The 20,778-nt window shown below is 46.0% G+C and overlaps 1 protein-coding gene across 3 annotated transcripts in view; it reads left to right on the forward strand.

The window, feature by feature from the left end:
- Nucleotides 1-20,778, forward strand: part of CHL1 (cell adhesion molecule L1 like) — a 307,464-nt gene that overhangs the window by 209,860 nt on the left and 76,826 nt on the right. For all 3 annotated transcript variants that reach the window (XM_060239564.1, XM_060239566.1, XM_060239565.1), the window contains one exon: nucleotides 18,705-18,836. In XM_060239564.1, coding sequence (XP_060095547.1) covers nucleotides 18,705-18,836 — 132 coding nt within the window. The remainder of the gene's footprint in view (nucleotides 1-18,704; nucleotides 18,837-20,778) is intronic.

Genomic DNA, 20,778 nt, shown 5'->3' on the forward strand with positions numbered 1-20,778 from the left:
AAGAGGTCGGGGAATTAATAGGTGGGCACCTTTGGCTTAATAAGGATCTAGAATCTATGTATACAGGATTCCACCTCCAGAAATTATTGCTTAAATTTACCAAGGACACTAACTAAGAGAAACCATCAAAACTTTATTACAGAAAATGTAGAACACACACACATACAAGGTCATAGATTTATACAACACACATATAGTCCTAATAAAAACAGAGAGAAAAATATAGAGGTAACATAGGGATGTACAAACAGGGTGATAATTACCTATCGTAGTCTCCAAGGAAGGCTCCAATGGCAAAAAATGAGGACTAGGGGGAGGGGGCCCTCAACTGATCAGGAATCGGGGGTGGATCTAAACAGCGGAAATGGGGTACTGCTAGATGCACACGTGTAAAAAATTGGGTCAGAGGTTATAAGGCTTCCCCTGAGCCCTTAGGGGATGGGAAGTACAGGGGTGGATGACAGGTGGTCAGCTGGTGCATGACCTCAGAAAAAGGGGAGGCTCCACAGTGACCATAAAGGCTGGACTTGTGCGGTAGCCAATGGCCAGCTTGGAGGGGGCACCTGATTGGATGCCCATTCCTGGCCAATGAGAGGACTTGGCCCTGGTTACCTGATTGGACCTCCAGGTAACAATGGGCCAAGGGGGAGGCTCCAGGATGACCATTAAGGGAAAAAATGGGGGGAAACTCCTGGGGTGAGGGTGATTGAAAGCTGTTAAACATATCTAAAAGGTGACAATGGATGGCCAGATTGCTACTTAAGGTCTACACAAAGATACTTGGCTCTAGGTGAAGACGTTACTCCTCTACTGGCGCCATCCTTTGTTTTGGGTTCCGTGGGACAAAAGTTTAGGCAGTCTGACAGGGTCCCCTCCTGGGGTGAGCTTGATTGCCTTATGCACAGGTGACATCTGTTGAGTACGTGAGCCTCCCGCTTTGCTGTTATGGAGTCTGGCACTGTGGAAAGATAGTTGCTGGTGCTGTTAACCTTTCCTTAGATGGATTCTATGGTCGAGGCTGGAAACCGCTTGCCTGGACAGTTCCTGGCGGCTTTCTTCCGCTACAACGGCCGAGATGGGGATCGCACGGAGCGACCAAAAACCATCTGTTCTCCTGGTTAGCACTCCTCGCAAGACACGGAGTGCTGCTGTAACATTGTGGCTGTTAGTACTCATAAGTCCCTTCCAGTTTGGTAGACAAAACCCACGTCCTCCTGGCAGATGTGTGTGAGTTGAGTCTCCAGACACCCTGGCAACCAAGCGGGTGACTACGATGTTCTGGAATTAGGGGTATTTTTCTCACATAAAAACAATCCAACAATAGATTGAGAATACTGAACCTAATTAACATTAAAGGCAAGGGAACAGAGACAAACAGAACTTTCTAGTCCTAATGAGTAAACAGTAGGGTCACCAGCTCTGGTTAGAAAATACCTGGAGATTTGGGGGATGAAACCTGAGGACAGCAGGGTTTGGGAAGGGAAAGGACTTCAATAGGGTACAAAGAGGCCATTTTCTCCAGGTGATCTGATCTCTGTTACCTGGAGATTAGTTGTAATCCCAGGAGATCTCTAGCCACCACTTGGGAGGTTAGCAACCCTAGACAATCCTGTGTATAAATGCACACAGAAATACTCAGTGACTTTTGGAAAGGGATGCTTGCAATATGGATACACCCAGGAGGATGACTCTCCCCTTTAGAGCTCCCAACATTGAATAAGGAAATTTTTAGAGATTTGGTGATGGAGCTGGAAGGAGCAGGATTTGGGGAGAGTAATATCATAGAGTCCAGCCTCCTAAGCAACCTTTTTGCCCCCCCAGCCGGAATGAAGAGACAGACACAAGTGTTGGGTTTTAAAACCGGGCCGCTTTATTAAACAATTAATTAACCTGTAAACTGGCAGGGATGAAAACCTGAACCAGACAAGCCCTGGGGTCAAACCCTTGACCCCGCCTTGTCCAAAGGGCGAGCCACCCTGCCCCCAGCACAAGCCCACCGTACTCGGGTTGTAGCTGAGCGGCCAGGCCTGCAGCCATACTCCACCTGGGCTAGCATCAATCCCCATGGAAAGATCCACCCAGGTGAGGCTCCCCGTGATCTGCATTCCCCGCACTGAGCCGTGTAGCCCATCTACGGTTCATACACACCACCGCACCAACGGTGCTAGGCCATAGGTGCTCCCCTGAAAAACCCTGTGGCCAAACCTCCTCCAGCCACCGCCAATGCCAAGCCTCTGCTTAGGCATTAGCGCCCCAACGGATGGCCCAGAGCCAACCGCAAACCCTGCCGTATCTCATCTAAAAAGGCCCGGTTGCCCAACTCCGAGAGACGATACAGGTCTGCCTGCTCTACCCGTATGGCCGGATGCGGAAGAAAAATTCCTAAGCCATCCTCCATAGTTTTCTGAATGGCCCTATTGGCCTTGCACCTAGCGCGTTCAACACCACCCGGTGAAATGGCATGCCTCCACACCCTGCGCAGCAGAATTGCCGACCACACAAGAATAACCCCTGGCCATCTCCGCTGAATTTCACGGAGATCAGCCAGCGCCTGCTGCGAGAGAGCCTTTCCCCGCAGCAGCCCCAAGTCGTTCCCTCCCAAATGAACGACTAAAATGTGCGGAGGGGGTGCCTGCCGTTCCCTAAACAGCAGGGGCATAATCCCGGGCCAATGCAGCCCCCGACGACCCAGCCACTCCACCGTAGCCCAAGTACTGAGGCCAAGCTGGGTGCCCACTGGAGACCGTCTGGCGTAATGGGCAGCCCAGAAAACCATGCTGTGCCCGCAGATGAGAATATGATGTCTCTCACCACGAGCCCCAGCACCTGAAAAGACAAACAACTGTCAGCAACAGATAATAACATAGCAACAAAACAATGCCCACCACCGACCCCCTAGGTAACCAGTGGGCACACATAGGTTTTGTACGCTGCAGATTGCCATCGGCCAATGTGCCGGATGGCGGAGGGCGTGTAACCCATTGAAGAAGCTGTGGAGGCCGCACCAATCCGGAATGAATGCGTCCCAAATTTGACGCCCTTCAAGCCCAGCCTAGCCAGGGCCCTACTTGTCACCACCCAAAACTGATATTTGGTGAGAGGGGAGCCATCATCATGCCGAAGAAAAGGACCCCCAACTTCTCCCGAACATAATGACGAACGGCCTTGACCGGACATAATTCCGGCAAAGAGCACGTGCCGATCGTGACGACGGATTGCCTCTGCCTCTGATCAGTCTTGGACTGCCGAATTGTCAGAACAAGCTGACTCTGTTCAATTTTAACATCCCCGGACTGGATACTCCCAGAAGTATCAGCTTTAGACTGTACTACCAGCTCGCTTACCCGCAAAGCCCCCAAAAAGGCCAACAGCGAGGCTGCGTGAAACAGTGCAGCCTCAAAAGGGGAAGAACAAACGCTGGGCCAACCCCTTAAGGACGGACGGGGATATGGGTTGTCTGGCGTCTACCCGCTGAACGCGGTCCCGGGCCCAGCCCTCCAGCATCTTCCTAACCCTAAAGTCAGCCGTATGCTCCGGAAAACCGCGGGCTTTGCTAACAAAGGCCAACGCCGCCAGCTGTCCCCTGATAGTCTTCAGCCTCAAGCCTCTCCCCTTCTGGTGCACACTGAACTGCATAATGTGAGCCGCCGGAATCAGCCAACAATCCGGCAGTGCAGCAGCCCTCCTAAAACCCCGAAATTGAGCAACCGCTCTATCGTACGCCCTCCTAGTACTAGGAGCTAATGCCAACTGAATGGCCCTACCGGCTTCCGCTTCCCAAGATGCCAGAGGTCCGCGGGCATTTTCACCGGCCATGGGTCTGCTTCTGGGGCCATTTGCCGAAAACGCCCATCTATTGGCGAGATAGAGCGTCCACCACCCCGTTGCACACACCCGGTACGTGCCTTGCCAGGAATAAAATATTCAACCGAAGGCAGTGCAGGGTGAAAGACCTAACCAAATTCATTACCAACACTGACTTGGAGGACAAGGAATTGATAACATGTACTACAGCCATGTTATCGCACCAAAAAAGGACCGAATGGTTGGCAAGATGCTCCCCCCAAAGCCAAACGGCCACCAAAATAGGGAAAAATTCTAAAAATGTCAAGTCTCTACAGAGCCCGCTGTCCAACCATTCCGCGGGCCATTGCTCCGCGCACCAATGTCCCCTAAAATATACACTGAACCCGCTGGCTCCGGACGCACCTGAAGAGATCTGGAGCTCTGCTTCAATCTTCAGATCCTCCTTCCAGAAGGAAACACCGTTAAAAAACTCCAAAAACTCCTCCCAGACCTCCAAGTCCGCCCGCATTCCCGCGGTAACGCGGACCCGGTGGTGGGGGAGGCGCAACTGGCTCATAGCGTCACAAAGACGCCTCAAAAATGCCCTGCCTGGGGCTACCACTTTGCAGGCAAAGTTAAGGTGACCCACTACCTGCTGTAATTCCAACACCGAAACCTTCCGCTGCCCCCTCAAGGTGGCCAACCGGACCTTAAGGTCAGCAACCTTGTTCTTCGGCAAACGGGACGTCTGCTGCTGGGTGTCCAGCTCAATGCCCAAAAATGTAATCACTGTGCTGGGCCCCTCGGTCTTCTCGTGTGCCAACGGCACCCTGAGTTCGAGGGCTAACTCCTGAAAGGAGTTCAGCAACCTGGCGCATTGCCCTGACCCTGCTGGACCAATGAAAAGGTAGTCGTCCAGGTAATGCGCCGTGTCACTAATCCCCATCCTGTCCCTAAGCGCCCATTCCACGAAGGAACTGAAACGCTCGAACGCGGCACAGGATACCGAACAACCCATCGGCAATGCCCGATCCATGTAGAATTTTCCTTCAAAGGAAAAACCCAAAAGCTCGAAATCATCGGGGTATACAGGCAAGAGGTGAAATGCTGACTTAATGTCGCATTTAGCCATCTCGGCCCCAACCCCACAACCCCGCACTACTTTGACTGCCTGGTCAAAGGAAGTATATCGCACCGAGCATAGCTCCTCGGGGATGGCGTTGTTCACCGATGCCCCTCTGGGGTAAGACAGGTGGTAAATAAGGCGATATTCACCAGAAGCCTTCTTGGGTACAACGCCCAAAGGGGATACCCTCAACGTGGGTACCGGCGGCGCATCAAAAGGTCCTAGGACCCTACTCTCATGGCACTCCTTAGCTATTTTGGCCCGCACAACATGCTCGAGACCAACTACCAAACGGAGATTAGGAGCTAAGAAGGGGGCCCTTGTCCCCCGATACGGAATCCGAAATCCAAAAGTAAACCCATCCCGGAGATACTGGCCATCCACCTTACACGGATACGTTCTCAATAACCTATTGAGTACCGTCAGGCGGATGGGGCTGGGCCCCTTTACCAGGGGGCTGCTGACCACCGCCACCACCCTCAGGGTGCTTACCCCCTGCTCTGGGCTTTGACCTACTACAGGCGGAGAGTGCATGAGCCCCGCTACAGAGCGGGCACTCGTGTCTGAACTTACAGGGTTTCCTGGGGCACACACCCTTAGATGCGAATTCCCAACATAACAGCCGGGTTTGAACCGGCTGGCCCACAGTAATGCGGGCCCCTGTAGAAAACTGTTGTTGTTGCAGCTTTTGCACCAAATGGCCACAATCGGACCTGTCTCCAGCGTTTGGTTTCGCCGGGAACATCAACTGCAGCCACAGCTGCTGGTTGATCTGGTCCCAGGGCATCCCGGGGTTGACGGTGACCCTCATACGGAAGGCCTCATCATATTGCAGCCATACTGCACCGACGAAGTCCGTATATGCCCGATAGACAATGTCTATATACTGGAAAAGGGCCGCCGCGCGAGCCGGCTGCGCTCTAGCAATAACCCCGGCGTAAATAAAAAATCCGGGCAACCAGTTCGCCCAGGACCGATCAACCTTTCTGCATTTTAATTTCTCTTTCTACTTCTCATCAAGCTCATCTTTACTCTTTTTCTCGAGCTCCCTGAAAAGGAGGCTGAACACGTCGACATACTCCCCGCGGAGGATTTTTTCACGTGTAGCAGCTGTCAAATTATGCCCCAAAGGCAAAGAAGTGTCGCCATAAGGAAGGATGTGAAAAGGAATACTGGCATAAGGGTTTGGGGGGTAGAACCACCCACCACCCTGGGCCACCGGCCATGCCCCCTGAACTTGGGCGTATTGCTGCCCGCCCCAAGGCAAAATGCCAGGGGTGGGCGAGGCCGCAGAAACAGCAGGCAGCGCCACCGAGCCTGCCTGTTGGCCCACCGGGGAGAAAACTGGACTGGCTAGCGGGGCTGCTGCATGAAAACCCCAAGCCCACGGCAGCCCAGGGCCCTGCTGCTCAGCCACTCCAAGCTGCCCGGCACCCCATGCCACTCCTCCTGACACTGGCGGGGGGGGCATTTGAATAGGTCCCCACGGCCACCCCTGTTCTGGCGGAAGGGGGGGCTTACCACCATCACCCGGGAAAACTCCCACCCCTCCAGGGGTGTGCTGCACGCCACTGCCAGATGCGCCGCCGCTCATCGCCGCACCCAACGGACCTTCTTCTGGATCCTCCTCCTGGTCTGGTTCCGGCGATGATTCAGGACCAGGTGGCCCGCCCTGCAATGCAGATAAGCGTGCCAGCACTTCTGACTTGAAAGTCAGCCGTGCCGACCTACCGGTGGCACGACAACGCCCCTCCCAAATGGGAGCGCCCATAGCCGCCCGTTCTTGCTCCAGGGCCTCCAACTGCATCATAATAGCAAGCCGCACCCGCTCGCCTTGACCAGGTTCTTCAGAAGGATTCGTTTGCTGGCCACGCCCACGGGGCGGGCATGCGGGCTGCTTTCCTTTAGACTTCCCCTGGCCCTTCTTGGGCGCCATCAGTATGCCCCTCTGAACTCCCGGGCACAAACCAAAAGCACCAGCCTTCCCCTTCCTCAAAGCTCCCCCAAAACACTCCCTCAAACAATGGCCCAATGCCAAGGGGGGGTGCTATAATAAAAAAGGGGGGGCAGATAAGCCACTCAAAGACAAGCCCCCACCTAACAGTGCCTACTAGCAAAGAAGGCTGGGGACAAATTGGCCTGTTGGAGGGAGTGGAGCTAATACTAATAAACCCAGGAACCCACAGGTCCCGTTATAAGGCTAACGTTGCGGCCCCCAGGCCCCTTGCAGCTACAAAATGGCCGCCACACACCTTTAAGCCCTTGCCCAATGAAAGGCCACTACTCAAAATGGCCGCCGGAAGCAGGCCACCTACTTAAAAGGCCGCAGCGCACCTCCCCGGTCCCGGGGAACGAAATACCAAAGGCCGGTGCAATGCGCCGCTCTCCAATATGGCCCCCGACTATAGCCGCCCTCAGTGACACCTCCCTCCAATCCAAAAAGGACCTGGTGTACAGCAGGGCCCCGACCCGCCGAATGGCCGCCGCCCGCGCTCCCGCTCAAATGGCCGCCGCAAGCGCAAACAGCCGCCAGCCACCCGGCCACACGTTCACCCAGTACGCTGAATGGAGGCTCAACCAAAAGCCCGCGCCGAACAGCCGCCGCACGTGACTCAGCTGCCGCTCGCGCTGATTGCCGTCGCCCGCGCCAACTGCCGCCGCTCGCGCGCTGCCGAAGACAGTCCCCCGACGCATCAAGGCCTCTTCCCTTGCGCCAACACACGTGGCTCTCTATCCAGAGAGCCAAGGAGAACTGTGCTGTCCTGGGCAGGGCCGGGGCTTATATAGCTCCGACGCCGCACCCAGCTGAAGACCCGTATGTCGGGTGATCAATCTGCTCCTCCCTCCTTCCGAAGGGGCAAAGACGGCCCCCAGCCTGAACGCCGGCTAGCCGGCTTGGCTGGGAAGGGGCCGAACCTTCTCACAGGAGATCAGCTGTAATTCTGGGAGATACCCATTCCTCACCTGGAGGTTGGCAGTACTACATTCTCAACAACCCTGGCCTGAAATCATGCTTGGGAAGTTTAAGGGTAAATTGTCAGGAATACTCTCATTCATTTAAAGAACAATCCACCAGCAGCCATTCACCCCTTTTGGAAACATAAATAGTGTGACATGGAGGGGAGGAGGGCAAGATGGGTAGCAGTAGCCAGTAGAGTGGTTAAGTACACGGACTCTTATCTGGGAGAACTGGGTTTGATTCACCATTCCTCTACACACACCTGCTGATGTGACCTTGAATCAGTCACAAATTCTCACAGAGCTGTTCCTCTCAAGAGTGGTTTCTGTCAGATGTCTCTCAGCTCCACCTACCTCACAGGATGTCTGTTGTGGGAAGGAGAAGGAAACGGAGAGTGTAAGCTGCTCTGAGATGCCTTTAGGTAGTGAAGGGTGGGGTGTAAATCCAATCTCCTCCTCCTCTTCTTCATATGGCCATCCCTTTTGAACTGGCTCAAAGGTAGAGGGAGTTTTTCAAGAAAGGGAAGTTTGCTGTTTGAGTTCTCTTGCTCAGTGTTCATCAGCAACAGTCATTTCTAGTTGAAAAGCTCCTGTCATACAGGTGGGATAGACAAAAATGGGCATGTGGACCAGTGGTCGGACTCAGCACAGGGCTGCACTATAAGGTTCCACGAATGCTGTCTTGCCAAGATTTATATTCTTTGGAGACCTCATCATTTGATCTTATTTCTCCTTCTGTTCTATAAACACAGGTAGCAGGATGAGTGAGTGACGCTAAGTGTTAAGCACAGTCAAATCTTTTAAAAAAAACTTCCAGGTAATGACAATGTCAAAGAAGTGTCCACACTTCCGAGAGAAATGAACACAGAGAGCATAAAACAGCACACATCTGTCTCCAGCCTGAGTTTAATATTTATTCCTGTCTTCTCATCTCCTTTGTATCCAAGGGAATCCAGGGAAGAAATAAGCATTTCAAATATTTATGTTGCATTTTCTTGTTACCATTTAAATTGCAAGGTCATTTTTGTGCCAAATAGGCATTGGTGATACTGCAAAGAGGACAAGGAAATCTGGTATTGCTCACCTAGATGTGGGGAGAGGGGGAGATGGAACAGGGCACAGAACTGCCCTACAAATTGCTGACTCCTAAAAATCATTCCAGATGGCTTTGAAATGTCTCTGCAGTCTCTGAATATCTTAACAATCTGGCTGTGGGTTTCTTGAATGAGTGACGGAAGCCTTTTAAAGAACTGCAGGAGCTGAAAGAAAGCAAAGCAAATGCCGAAGAAGTCATGGCAGTTAAGCTGGTCAGAATCACGATCACAGATTCAGGCACACCATTATTGCTTGCGTTCATTAAGCACCCCAGATGCAAATGCAGTCGCTCTCCTTATTCTCTCAGGTACCCCAAGCAGAGTGACATAAATACATTTTCATGAATGCTTAAATCTACTAAGTGCTGTATAACTTACGAGGGTCAACAGCATCAGTTGTGATCCTCCTTATTATCAGGAATCTTCCCATATACTCCCAAGCAGAGCAAAGCCTCGATCCACACCCTTTTCTCTTTTCCAGTTTCCAGGCTGCAAAAACGTCAGTGCCATTAATCACAGGCCAACATGTTCATTCCCATTCTATCACGCACTCAGGGCCCTGTGCTCATTTAGTGTAAGTGAACTTAGCTCTGCTGACCTCACTGGCTATAATTGATTCCAAAGGAGTTATAGTCGGGTTACCAGCTGGTTATGTTCCTTCTCTCTTCTTTCAAGAACAGGGATGAAATATAAATTTAAAGCTAGAGGCAAAATGACTGACTTAGCAGACATGCACTTTCTTTCTACTTCTACTACACCCACTTCTTTCCTGCCAGTAATACATAAGTCAGAATTTCAATACCCATGGTTCCTCTCGTGCTACATGTTGAAAATGCAACACTTTTTTAATGGCATCCCCGGGCTGGCTTGCATGCAAAGCCTTCACAGTTTTGAAATAAGAGATTTCTTGGCAGATTTCAAGCAACCCTGTAGATAAGGCTTGATGAATTGGTCATACGCTCCTCGCAAGGGGTGATTTCAAATTTCTCATTCCTGCTGTTGTGATTCCAAATGCCCCATTTTGCTTTTGCTGCTCTTTTGTCTCATCTTAACCTGCGATTCCTTGTTCCAGTACCATGTTCTTTTTCTTTATAGAGACCTTTTCCCCTGATAGAATGCCCTCTTTTTTTCCCTTTTGTGCATCAGTGAATCAGCAGTGTAGGTTCTATATGGATTATATGTGAAACTGCCATACTTAGTATATTTAAATATTAGATATTTAATGTTGAAACACTGTACAACAGAAGAAACAAATTTGCAAAACACTAAAAATCAGGGAACTGAAAGTATTGTCAAAAATGAGTGGAAAAAAAAACATGCTAGCAAACAGTTGCTCCACCCTGGTGCCTGTATATTAATTGTTAGACATCTTAGATTATTGATACATGAGCTTGATTATTGTTTCTTGAACACTCTTAGGTAATCTGAAGGCCAACCTGAAAGTTTCATGGAATATACCCTAATAGTTTGTAAAATGAAAAAGTATCTGCCATCAGCAACCGAGTATGAGCAGATGGAAAGGGAAATTGATAGCCATTTTCCCCTAAAAACCTCCCTATAAGCTGTAGGTGAAGTACTGCTTTGCTACAGGAAGAAAACCTGGTAGTACAGGAAAGATAACAGGGAGAAAGTTATGAAAACCTTTGTAGTTCAGTCCTAAGGATAGACTCTGGTAATACAATGAGAATCAGCTTTTGGTAGAAAAAGCCCAGTGGGAATTCATTTGCATATTAGACCATATCCCTTGATGCCAAGCCAGGCAGAACTACATTCCTGTGAGTTCTTGCTCAAAAAATCCCCTGCTTTTAAGCATTCAAAGGACATGATTTTGTTATTGCTCAGAATTTTATAGGGCAGTACATGTTGAGCAAAGAACACAATAATTTTCATCCTATCAACTTTAATATTCCAATTCTTACAGGCTGGAAATGGAAATGCAGACTGGAAAAATAGGACTTACCTAGAGCATTCATGACTAAGTGAGAATTTGAACCAGACTCTCTTTGATCACTGGAACAGAGGAGGAAAGGGAACATGCATTCCTAGTATCGATACAAAACTGAGGATTTTTTCTTTGCAGGCCCCCTTTAGAAGAAAGTGTCTGTCTGTATTCCACTTGATATTCCACATAAGAGGCAGATTGGCAGATGATTTCCTGAGCCAAGAATACAGGACATTGAGAACAGCAAAGGAATAATAAAGCAAACAAAGATTGCTAGATTCAACAGACTGCAACAAGAGCGATTTCCATACAAGGACAGGCTTGAGTGATATCCCTATTGCTGGGGTGGCTACTGATTACAGCACAGCAAGAACAGGGCTTCCATATCCCCCTGCCCAATTTCCCTGCCCCAGTCCCCCTCCAATGGCCATCCCCATCCCCAGCATTGGGATTTTTTCAGGTTTTTTTTTTTTTAATCAGCAACTGAATATTGTATTGCTGTAACATTATAACAGTATTTGTAATGAGTTCTGTGAATTTCAAGCATTTGTTTTTTAAAAAAATCTCTAGCCCATTGTCAATAACAGGGGCAGCAGTCAGGGATGCCAGCCTCCAGGTGAGACCTGGGGTTCCCCCGGAAGTAAAGCTCATCTCCAGACTACAGAGATGAGCTCCCCTGGAGAAAGTGGCTGCTTTGGAAGCTGGAGTCTATGATATTGTATCCCAGTGAGGCCCCTGTTCTCCTCAGAGTCCTCCCCCAAATCTCCAGGAGGTTCCCAACCTAGATCTGGCAACTCTACCATTCCATTCCCTGCCAGTGGCCAGTGAGGACCTGTCAACCCAAGCCACAGTCTTTTAAAAAATGAAAGCTGGGAAATTGGAAACCTGTTAACTTGTCTTCTTGTAATATTACGGTTTTAGTGATCTAATTGTACTGATTTTTTAAACAAAAAGACCTCCTGGTGGCAGGAGAAGGAAGTGACCTCCATGGGGAGAGTATTAGGAAAAATGGCCGCCTTGGGGCAGGAAAGTCCTAATTTTCCCACCTACCCACACAGCAGCCATCCAGGCTATACTGAGTTCTTGTCTAAAACATTGCAGTAATAAGTCTGAGGAAGTTTAGAGGGGGAAAAATGAGAATTCCCTAGGAGATGCATCATGATGCTGTAGGAAAGCTGAAAAACAACCCACTCCTCAGGACAGATAACCTGTGGGGATATGGCCAAGCTTTTCCTGGTGCTACTTAGTATGACAGGAAAAAACTGTACCTGTTACAAATCCCCTTTCTAAAAAAAAAAAACTTCAAAAGATACAGGGATCTTCTCTGTGAAACAGGGCAAGTCCACAACACGATTTATATGACTTTGAAAATGGAGCCTCATGGTTTTCTTATTGTGACCTTTTAATTTTTTTTTTAAAGCTAAACTGGGACTTTCCCAGTGATGAACAATGCAATCAGTACTCTGCAAATGGGAACACATTGTCAGCTAGATACACTGAGCCAATTAGAGTAATGGGTAATAGATTATCCCTCTACCTCTTGGCCTTCCACGAACACAGTGAAATCCAGGATATGGAGCATTAGGGTTATGTATTAAAGCTGCATAAAGGAAAGGGGTTGACTCTTTGTGCTGTTTACCCAGTTGGAAAACTGTGGAGAGGACTGTTTTGCCTGGTAGGGAAAAATGCAAAAATCCTGTTTTACCTTATATTTTTTTCTTGCAGAGCCTTGTAGCAGCTGGTTGGGTTGGGAATATATCTAACTGAAGGAATGATATAGGGGAAATGTTAAACTCCATTTCCCAGTACTGTAATACTAATCCATATCCTCCTGCCCCTGTAAAAGTTTTTTTGTAGGTGAATTACCCATCTGGGGATTCAGACATATATAGTTCAGCCCTAATACCAATTTATTCTCATGGAGGAGCTTAGTTTTGTCTTAGCAACTCTCATCACATAAAACCACTGCCCACTTTAAGAACCATTACAGTCTGAGTTTGTTTTGAGATTCATGGAGACTGTTTGAACACTTCTTCTGCAGAATCAGAAAATCATCTTTTAAATTTATATGATACACGCTGGCCAATGTACACACTACACAGAGCCCAACCCATGAGTGCCACACTTTTGTCATCATGAGTTTGCACTGAAACATATTTTTCAGGGTCCATTTACAGATGGGTGTATCCACAGGTCTAATTGCCAAGCAAGCTACCTTGAGCAATGATACCACCATGTGGAAGTTTAATGAAGCTTGGACCAAAATCTTGACTTTGGCTAAGCTGGAGTGCATTTAGCTCCAGGTGGTTTAGTCCTACCGAAATCAACAGGGATGTGCCTTGCATGTAGTAAGAACCATATTAATTTCTGCCCCTTGTGTAGATATAAAAGACAAGGTGAAGGTTAACTGGAAGCTTCCTGTCTGTCGAAGAAGCTAAGAACTCTCACTGTCCTTTAGATTAATCCTCTTATATCTTTACACCCTTGAGCTGCAAAACAAGGCTAGAGATTTTAAATTATTCAATGTTTCTCAAAACTGCTTTTCTGGAAAAAATGTGAGTCTATTAAAAAAAAAAACAGCCAAATCTTCCTCTGGTGGCCTAGTGGCTAATATTAAATTATCCAAAAAGCATAGACTCCCAGAATAAAGAAAAAAAAGAAACATCTATCTGAAAAAATGTTTAGCTGTCTTGGAAAACAATAAATGAGTTAGTAAGTAACTATTATTCCTGATTTGGGAGACTGTCCTCAACAAAAGACACCCAACAGATCCCTGTCTAGAAATTCTTGAAAGCATCTAAGGAATGGGATTCCAAAGCCTTTTAAAGGCTTTAAATGCTTAAATACAAATGCTTCCATCACTGTTTTCATCCAAAAAACTGGCTTTCATATTGGTTGAAATCACTGCTGCTTGCCATGCACTTGGCAGATACCATGGAAAATGTTTTCCTGTTTCTCTTAGATCCCCCCTCCAGTTCATAATAAGGAGGATTAAACATTTTACAGAAAAAAAAAATATTCAGATGAGGTATAATCCTGAGATATCTAAATTAGGATCTCCTCACTAATCTGTTTTCTGGTCTATTTGCTAAGACCCAAATAGAGACTAGTGTATCCCTGTACTAGGGTTGCCAGCTCGGGGTTAGGAAATAGCTGGAGATTTTAGGAGTGGAACCTGAAGAGAGAGGGGAATAATCCCATAATAATCCACCTTCCAAAATGTCCATTTTCTCAAGGACTGCTGGCTCTCCCAATGGATCATACCAGAGTTTGTTGATACTTCTAATGGGATGTTGAAACTATTGTTTTCTTTGGGGGAGAAGATTAAAAATAATATTCAATTCACTGACTGGGTCCAACCAGCATTTTGAGCTGGCACAGGGACAGGATGCGGGCAGACCGAAAAAGTGTGGCCAAATGCGTGCAGCTGCCTCCCGTTCCACTTGCACCCTCAACCCATCCAGAGGCATGTCCCAGTTGCATCTCAAAAAGTGAGCATGACAGGGATGCCTTCAGACGGGTTGAGGGCACTTTTTTGGTCCACCCACGTCCCATCCCTGTGCCAGCTCAAAATGCCAGCTTTTATGTCCCATTTTAGCTTTCTAGTTTGACAAATCTAGTACTTGGGTTGCGGTTTAAGGATACTGCATTGCAAACATACACAAATGCCTTGTGCGACTTGCTGTTGTTGTTATTTCACCCAATCCCAACTTGTGCCAGGCTCAGAGTGATATGCAACATACATTAAAACAATATATTAGTTAAAAACTGTATATTAAATCAAATAAAACATAAAATTTCAGCTGGTGCCCTGTAAGTTTTTCTGCATTCTGGACTGCCAGGGCATCTTGCTGGGTGTGGGGGGAAGGAGACTTGCAAAGCACCTGGGGGGAAAGAAAGAATTACACTCCCCCACCCCCATTTTTTACTGTGTTCAGATGACCCAAAATTAAAATGCTTGAAGACCACCAAAAATACAATGCAGCCTATACACTGCAGCCACTCCAGTGTAATTGCAAATGTTGCCTTTTGCATTTGGGATGTGAATAATAGGATTTCTCATGTGGCGATGAATGTGGTAAAGCCAGAGCTGAAAATGAAACAACCACTTTTTAGGTAAAGCACCGGGCTTTTATAGTCCAGTTTCTGAAATTATCTGAGTTTGCCATCTGCTGGCAGAATGGTGTAAAAGCAGCGCTGGATGTATCTCCCTAGTTATTTCCTCAGGATGCATTTCCCTGTATATTATATGTTCCTTATTTTAATTTTTACAGATTTTCATTGTATTTGATATTACAATTTTTCTCCCTTGATTTCTCCTTATATATTCCATTACAGAAAAAGGGCAGTTTCTGTAAGAATTCTCTCAGCCCCACCCACCTCACAGGGTGTCTATTGTGGGGGGAGGAAGATAGAGATAGTGAGTGGAAAGCAGGATATAAATCCAATATCCTTCATCAACTTTCTTCTTCTTCTTCACACTCTCCTCAATTTGATCTTTTAGTGAGGCTTCCAAGCTCCTTGACTCTGGCTTCAGTAATTTGTAATGATTTTACAGTCTTCACTGATGTGTTCTCTCAAATTGCACCAAACTTTCTTTCAATGCCCATTTCTGTTTAGGCCCATATTTATGCTCCCTGTGTCCCCATATCGATTACTTGCAAGTAATTTACAACAAACATTTTGAATGCATTGGTACATGAACATTAGTGTTTCCAGTAATTTTGAGAAAAGTGTCCCCTTATTAGAGAATTAATGAGATGTTATTTACCCAGTGATGTTACTTACTACCATGCTATTAAAAACTCCACCTGCACATTATAACATAAGAAGTATCTATTAAAGGGATAGGACATTTTTCTTTAGGCTGTTGGCAACATTTATTGATTTGTTTACTTATCTATCTAAAACATTTTGTATTGCCTCCGAATCAGGGTCCACAACATTTTAAACAAAAATACAGTTAAAGTTATAAAATTCAACTAAAAACATGTAAATACACAGCATTAGAAAAAGTGACAATACCATTATTGGCAGTTTACCAGATGAAACAAACAGGTCTTGACTGGCTGGAAAAAGATCTCTCTCTCTCTCGGATTTATATTCCACCCTCCCTGCAAGTGGGCTCAGGGCAGATCACAGGCAATAATTAGGCTGATTTGGCAATCATAAACAATAAATAATTAAAATACATTTCATAATTTAAAAAAAGCACAGTTGCATGATTTGTTGTGCACACAATAGAGGGAGACAGATGAATCTCCCTGAAATGGGAGTTCTAAAGTTTTGGGGCCATCATAGAGAAGGTCCTTTCTGAGGTTGCGACCTGTCTAGCCTCAGGTGGCAAGGGCAACTGAAGCACGGCCTCCAGGAATGACCAGAGTGAATGGGTAGATTTGTATAGGAGAAGGCAATTCATAATTTATGTTGATCCCAGAATCCTGTCTCACATAGCGTTCATCCAAGGACTGCGGAGGGCTAACAACAGGGCATACAGGTCAAGGTCTTCCTCTAATGTTGCCTCCTAGCATTGATATTCAGAGGTTTATTTTCTCTGAACATGGAGGTTCCCTTTAGTCAGCATGGCTGGTAGCCTCTGATGGACCATGAATCTGTCTAATTTCTTTAAAACAGGGGTGTCAAACTCATTTGTTATGAGGGATGGATCTGACATAAATGAGACCTTGTCAGGCTGGACCATGTTGGGCCAGGCCATGTGTGTTTCTATTTAATATTAGGTAGCAGAGATATAAACTTTATAAAGGACACAAACACACTTAAAGATTTTTTTTAAAAAAAATACCTTAAAACAATAGCACTCATTGGTCTTAAAGGTGTTTTCTTTGTATTTCTCCCATGATATCCAGGGAACTGGGCAAAGAAAGCTCTGGGGACCCCAGAGGACCAGGAGGGGGAGGAGCCTCAACCAATAGAAGGAAGAGAGGCTTGTTGGCTCAGTAGCTCTGTTTTCTCCCCTTCCTCCCCAAGGGAGAAGCCTCAGCCAATGGAGACAATAGAGGTTTTGCTCTGTAGCTCCTGTGCGATTGAGCAAGCTTGGCAAAGCAAGCTGTGATGCAGAAGGGAGCAAGAGAGGGAGAAGGAAGCAGATGACAGCCAGTTGCTCGGGGACCTTATAGGAGCCCTCTGGGGGCTTGATTTGACCCCTGGGCTGCATGTTTGACACCCCTGCTTTAAAGCTTTCAATTACTGTATTACTGCATTCTCTAGCAGTGAATTTCACATTTTAATCACTCATTGAGTAAAATAAGTATTTCCTTTTGCCCATTCTGAATCTACTGTCCATTAACTTCATTAAATGTTCCCTAGTTCTAGTATTTTGGGAGAAAAAAAATTTCCTTTGTCCATTCTCTCTGCCTCTTTGTATATTTTTATAAGCTTCTCTCATGTATCCTCTTAGTCATCTCTTTTCTTTATGCAAAAGTCACAGACTGTTTAGCCATTCATTATAGGAATGGTGCTCCAACCCTATTATCTTGGTTGCCCTCTTCTATACTTTTTCAGCTCTGCAATGCTTTTTTTGAGATACAGTGACCAGAACACACCATAGATTTATGCAAGAAAGTCAACATGGTTGTAGTGGTTAAGAGCGGCAGACTCTAATCTGCAGATCTGAGTTTGCTTCCTCACTCCTCCACATGAAGCCTGCTGGGTAACTTTGAGCCAGTCACAGTTCTCTCCAAACTCTGTCAACCCCAACTACCTCACAAGGTGCTAGCTGTGGGGAGATGAAGGAAAGACAATTGTAAGCCACTTTGAAATTCTTTAAGAGACAAAAGTAGGGTGTAAAAACCTACTCTTCTTCTTCATTCTAATATTCACCGTTTTATTTTCAGTACCTTTCCTAATAGTTTCCAGCATCCCCAAGACTAAAATTCCCATCACCTAGCAAGAATTCATGCAGTGGTGGATTGGGTAGTACACTGCCTTTGCATGAATGTATGCATGCATTAATTTATATTCTACTTTTCTCCCCAGTTGGGACTCAAAGTGGCTTTGAATATTGTTCTCCCCTCATCTGTTCTCTTTCAACAACAACCCTGTGAAGTAGGTCAGGCTGAGAATTTGTGATGGGCCCAAGGTCACCCACTGAGCTTCCATGGTAGAAATAGGGATTTGAATCCAGGTTCACCACTCTGTCCCCTACACCACACTGGCTCTCGGTAGTTGTTTACAGGGATGACAGGCTGCAGACAGAAGATTCATCTTCTATGGCAGATTACACCTCTCACTTTGGAAAAGCAACGTGTAGCTTGGGAAAGAAGGAATACTCAAGGAAAAGACAGACATCTTTTTGAGAATTGCACTGAAACTCATAAATGCCTGTCAAAGATTTTTGAGCATTCAACAGGGATACTTGCAAAAATACAAGCAGTTTTGGAGATGAGCATGTTCCCCCTTCTGGTATTTACTCTATCTCCTGAATTTTCTTCTCCTAATTTGTGTCTTTTCCATTTCTTCATTTAAAAATGTTTTTCATCACTTAACCTTCTTCAATAGATTTGTTTTATTAGGACTGCCAGGCCTGGAAAGCTTGGAGGTAGGGCGCCAAGAGGGCAGCCATCATGAAATATCACTTCTGGGTAAAGATTTGGAAGTGATGTCACTACATGAAGTGATGCTCTAGATAGGGACCTTAAAGACCAGGGGAATTCCTAGAGTCACTTGACATCCTGATGTGTTTTAATTTTAGTTGCTTTTTAAAATAAAATTCAATGATGATGATGCCGCTTCATTATTGTTTCCCATTTGTAACTGATTTTTTTCTCTCTCTCAACAGAGCCACCTTCATGGGTAGAGAAACCACAAAGTGGAGTTTTCAGTATTGGTGAAAACCTTGTATTGTTGTGTAAAGCTATTGGAAATCCTGAGCCAACTATAAAGTGGAAACGGAATGGTTTGCCTGTTGGTGGTAAGCATAGGGATGCAAGCATAAAATACCAAACACACAGTATGAAAGCATGAAGTAAACACATGCAAAGGGAGAAAATTATTTGGGTGCTTCTTTTCAAAAGTGGATCAACCAATGAAAATGTTTCTTACAAAACAAAAAAAGCATTGGCAGAAAGTCAAACTTTTAGTCTTTATTGAGAATTATTGACATGGCCCACTAAGTGTGTGCAAACAATAACATTATGTAACCAACAATATTTAAACTTCCATTCAGTTGTCTTTTGATCCTTGTTTCTTGTGAGAACTTCATGGCCTTTAAGTGACCTGTGTCTGTTATGTGTCATTAAGTCCATTCTGATTTATGAAGACCCTATAAATTAATCACCTCCTGAATGTCCTATCACTTGCTCAAACCTTGCAAAGTGAAGACCAACAAGACCATTGTTTGAGTCAATCCATCAAATGTTGGGTCTTCCTTTTTTCCTACTGCTTTCAACTTTTCCAAATATCTGAATTATCACCCTGTACAAAACACTGTGCAATCGAAAGAGGAGGATTTTTCAGTGAGCTGCAGATTTCTTCTCTTTGTTGCTTTGACCCCTACTATTCCTGCTTCCGTTTCCCTATTCTCCTTTGTGCCAGTTGAGACTGCAACATTATATCTGTTCCTTTTTCTAGTTCTGAATTTCCCCTCTAAAATATATGCGTTTTTCGACATGATTCGTGCATCATCAAATCAATAGACATATTGTACATGTAAATATGCATGTATCAGATTGTGCATGTATCCGATATGACATGTACAAACTGTATCATAAGCATTCACAAAATTCCTGCAGTTTTTTTTTTAATCTTAAGTACATATTACACTCAACAACGGAGTTACTAAATGAGGGCTTTTCTGCATGTTTAACTTGCTCCTCATTTTCTTGGCAATTGATCTAACAGCACTGGAATTGGTTTGGGTATGGTTCTTCTACATGCTTGCCTTCCCTCTGCATTTTCACAGTTGTGGAGTGAGGTCATTTTCTTCTGTATTTGCCTTAAATAATCAGAATTTTCATGGGAGGGTGCTGTTGTCATCCGTGATGTCATAGCAAGCCTCCCCTCGCATTTTAACAATAATGACTGTCCTATCATCCAAAAGTGGTCTGGAGTTGTGTGGGCAGAACAAAGAAAGCCAACAGAAACATTACACATGAGTAAAAAGCCAACTCAAAATTGGCTTCCAGAAAAAGATCAGAGTAAAGTGGTTTCAAACGAAAGGGGGAACAAACCCTGAGGGAGCAACTGAAGTTAAAATCAAACCATGTGTGGAAATCAGAGGATAAACCAAAGCCGTATGGGGCCTGAACTGATTGGAAGGGGGACTATTCTAGATGGATCTAGTCTTGTAGAGAAGTGCTTGCTTGCTTGCAGGGATGATATTTTCTTTTTTAAAGGCAGAGACTACCTACAGTGCTGACAGTCTGCCATCTCCTGAAACGTCTGGTAAGAACAATAAGGAACCAGGCAGGAGGAGGCTGGGGCAGCCTGAGTTGAGGGATCACTGCCCTGTTTGTCCTCATGGAGACTGGGAGACTCACTGCATACATGAGAACAAAGTGAGGGATGTGCATGCACACAGATACAAACACAGAGAGAAAGACAGACAAGATAAGGCCATGAAGATAATCCACATGAGCAATGTTGCCAACATCGAGGTGGGGCATGGGACTCTCCTGGAATTAAAATTGGTCGCCAGATTTCAGAGTTCAATTCCCCTGAAGTAAATGGCAATTCTGGAGATCAAACTGTATGCTATCATATCCCTGGTGAGCTCTCTCCCTTTCTCAAGTATCAGTCCCAAATTTTGAGTGGCGATGGATTCAATCTGGGAAAATTCAGTTGGTTTTTTTGTGTGTGTGCCATCCATGAACCATGGACCTTCATGAACTTTTAGCCACCTCATTAACTGCTTC

Source organism: Heteronotia binoei, chromosome 5 (assembly GCF_032191835.1).
Source record: "Heteronotia binoei isolate CCM8104 ecotype False Entrance Well chromosome 5, APGP_CSIRO_Hbin_v1, whole genome shotgun sequence".
NCBI classification, from domain to species: Eukaryota; Metazoa; Chordata; class Lepidosauria; order Squamata; family Gekkonidae; genus Heteronotia; species Heteronotia binoei.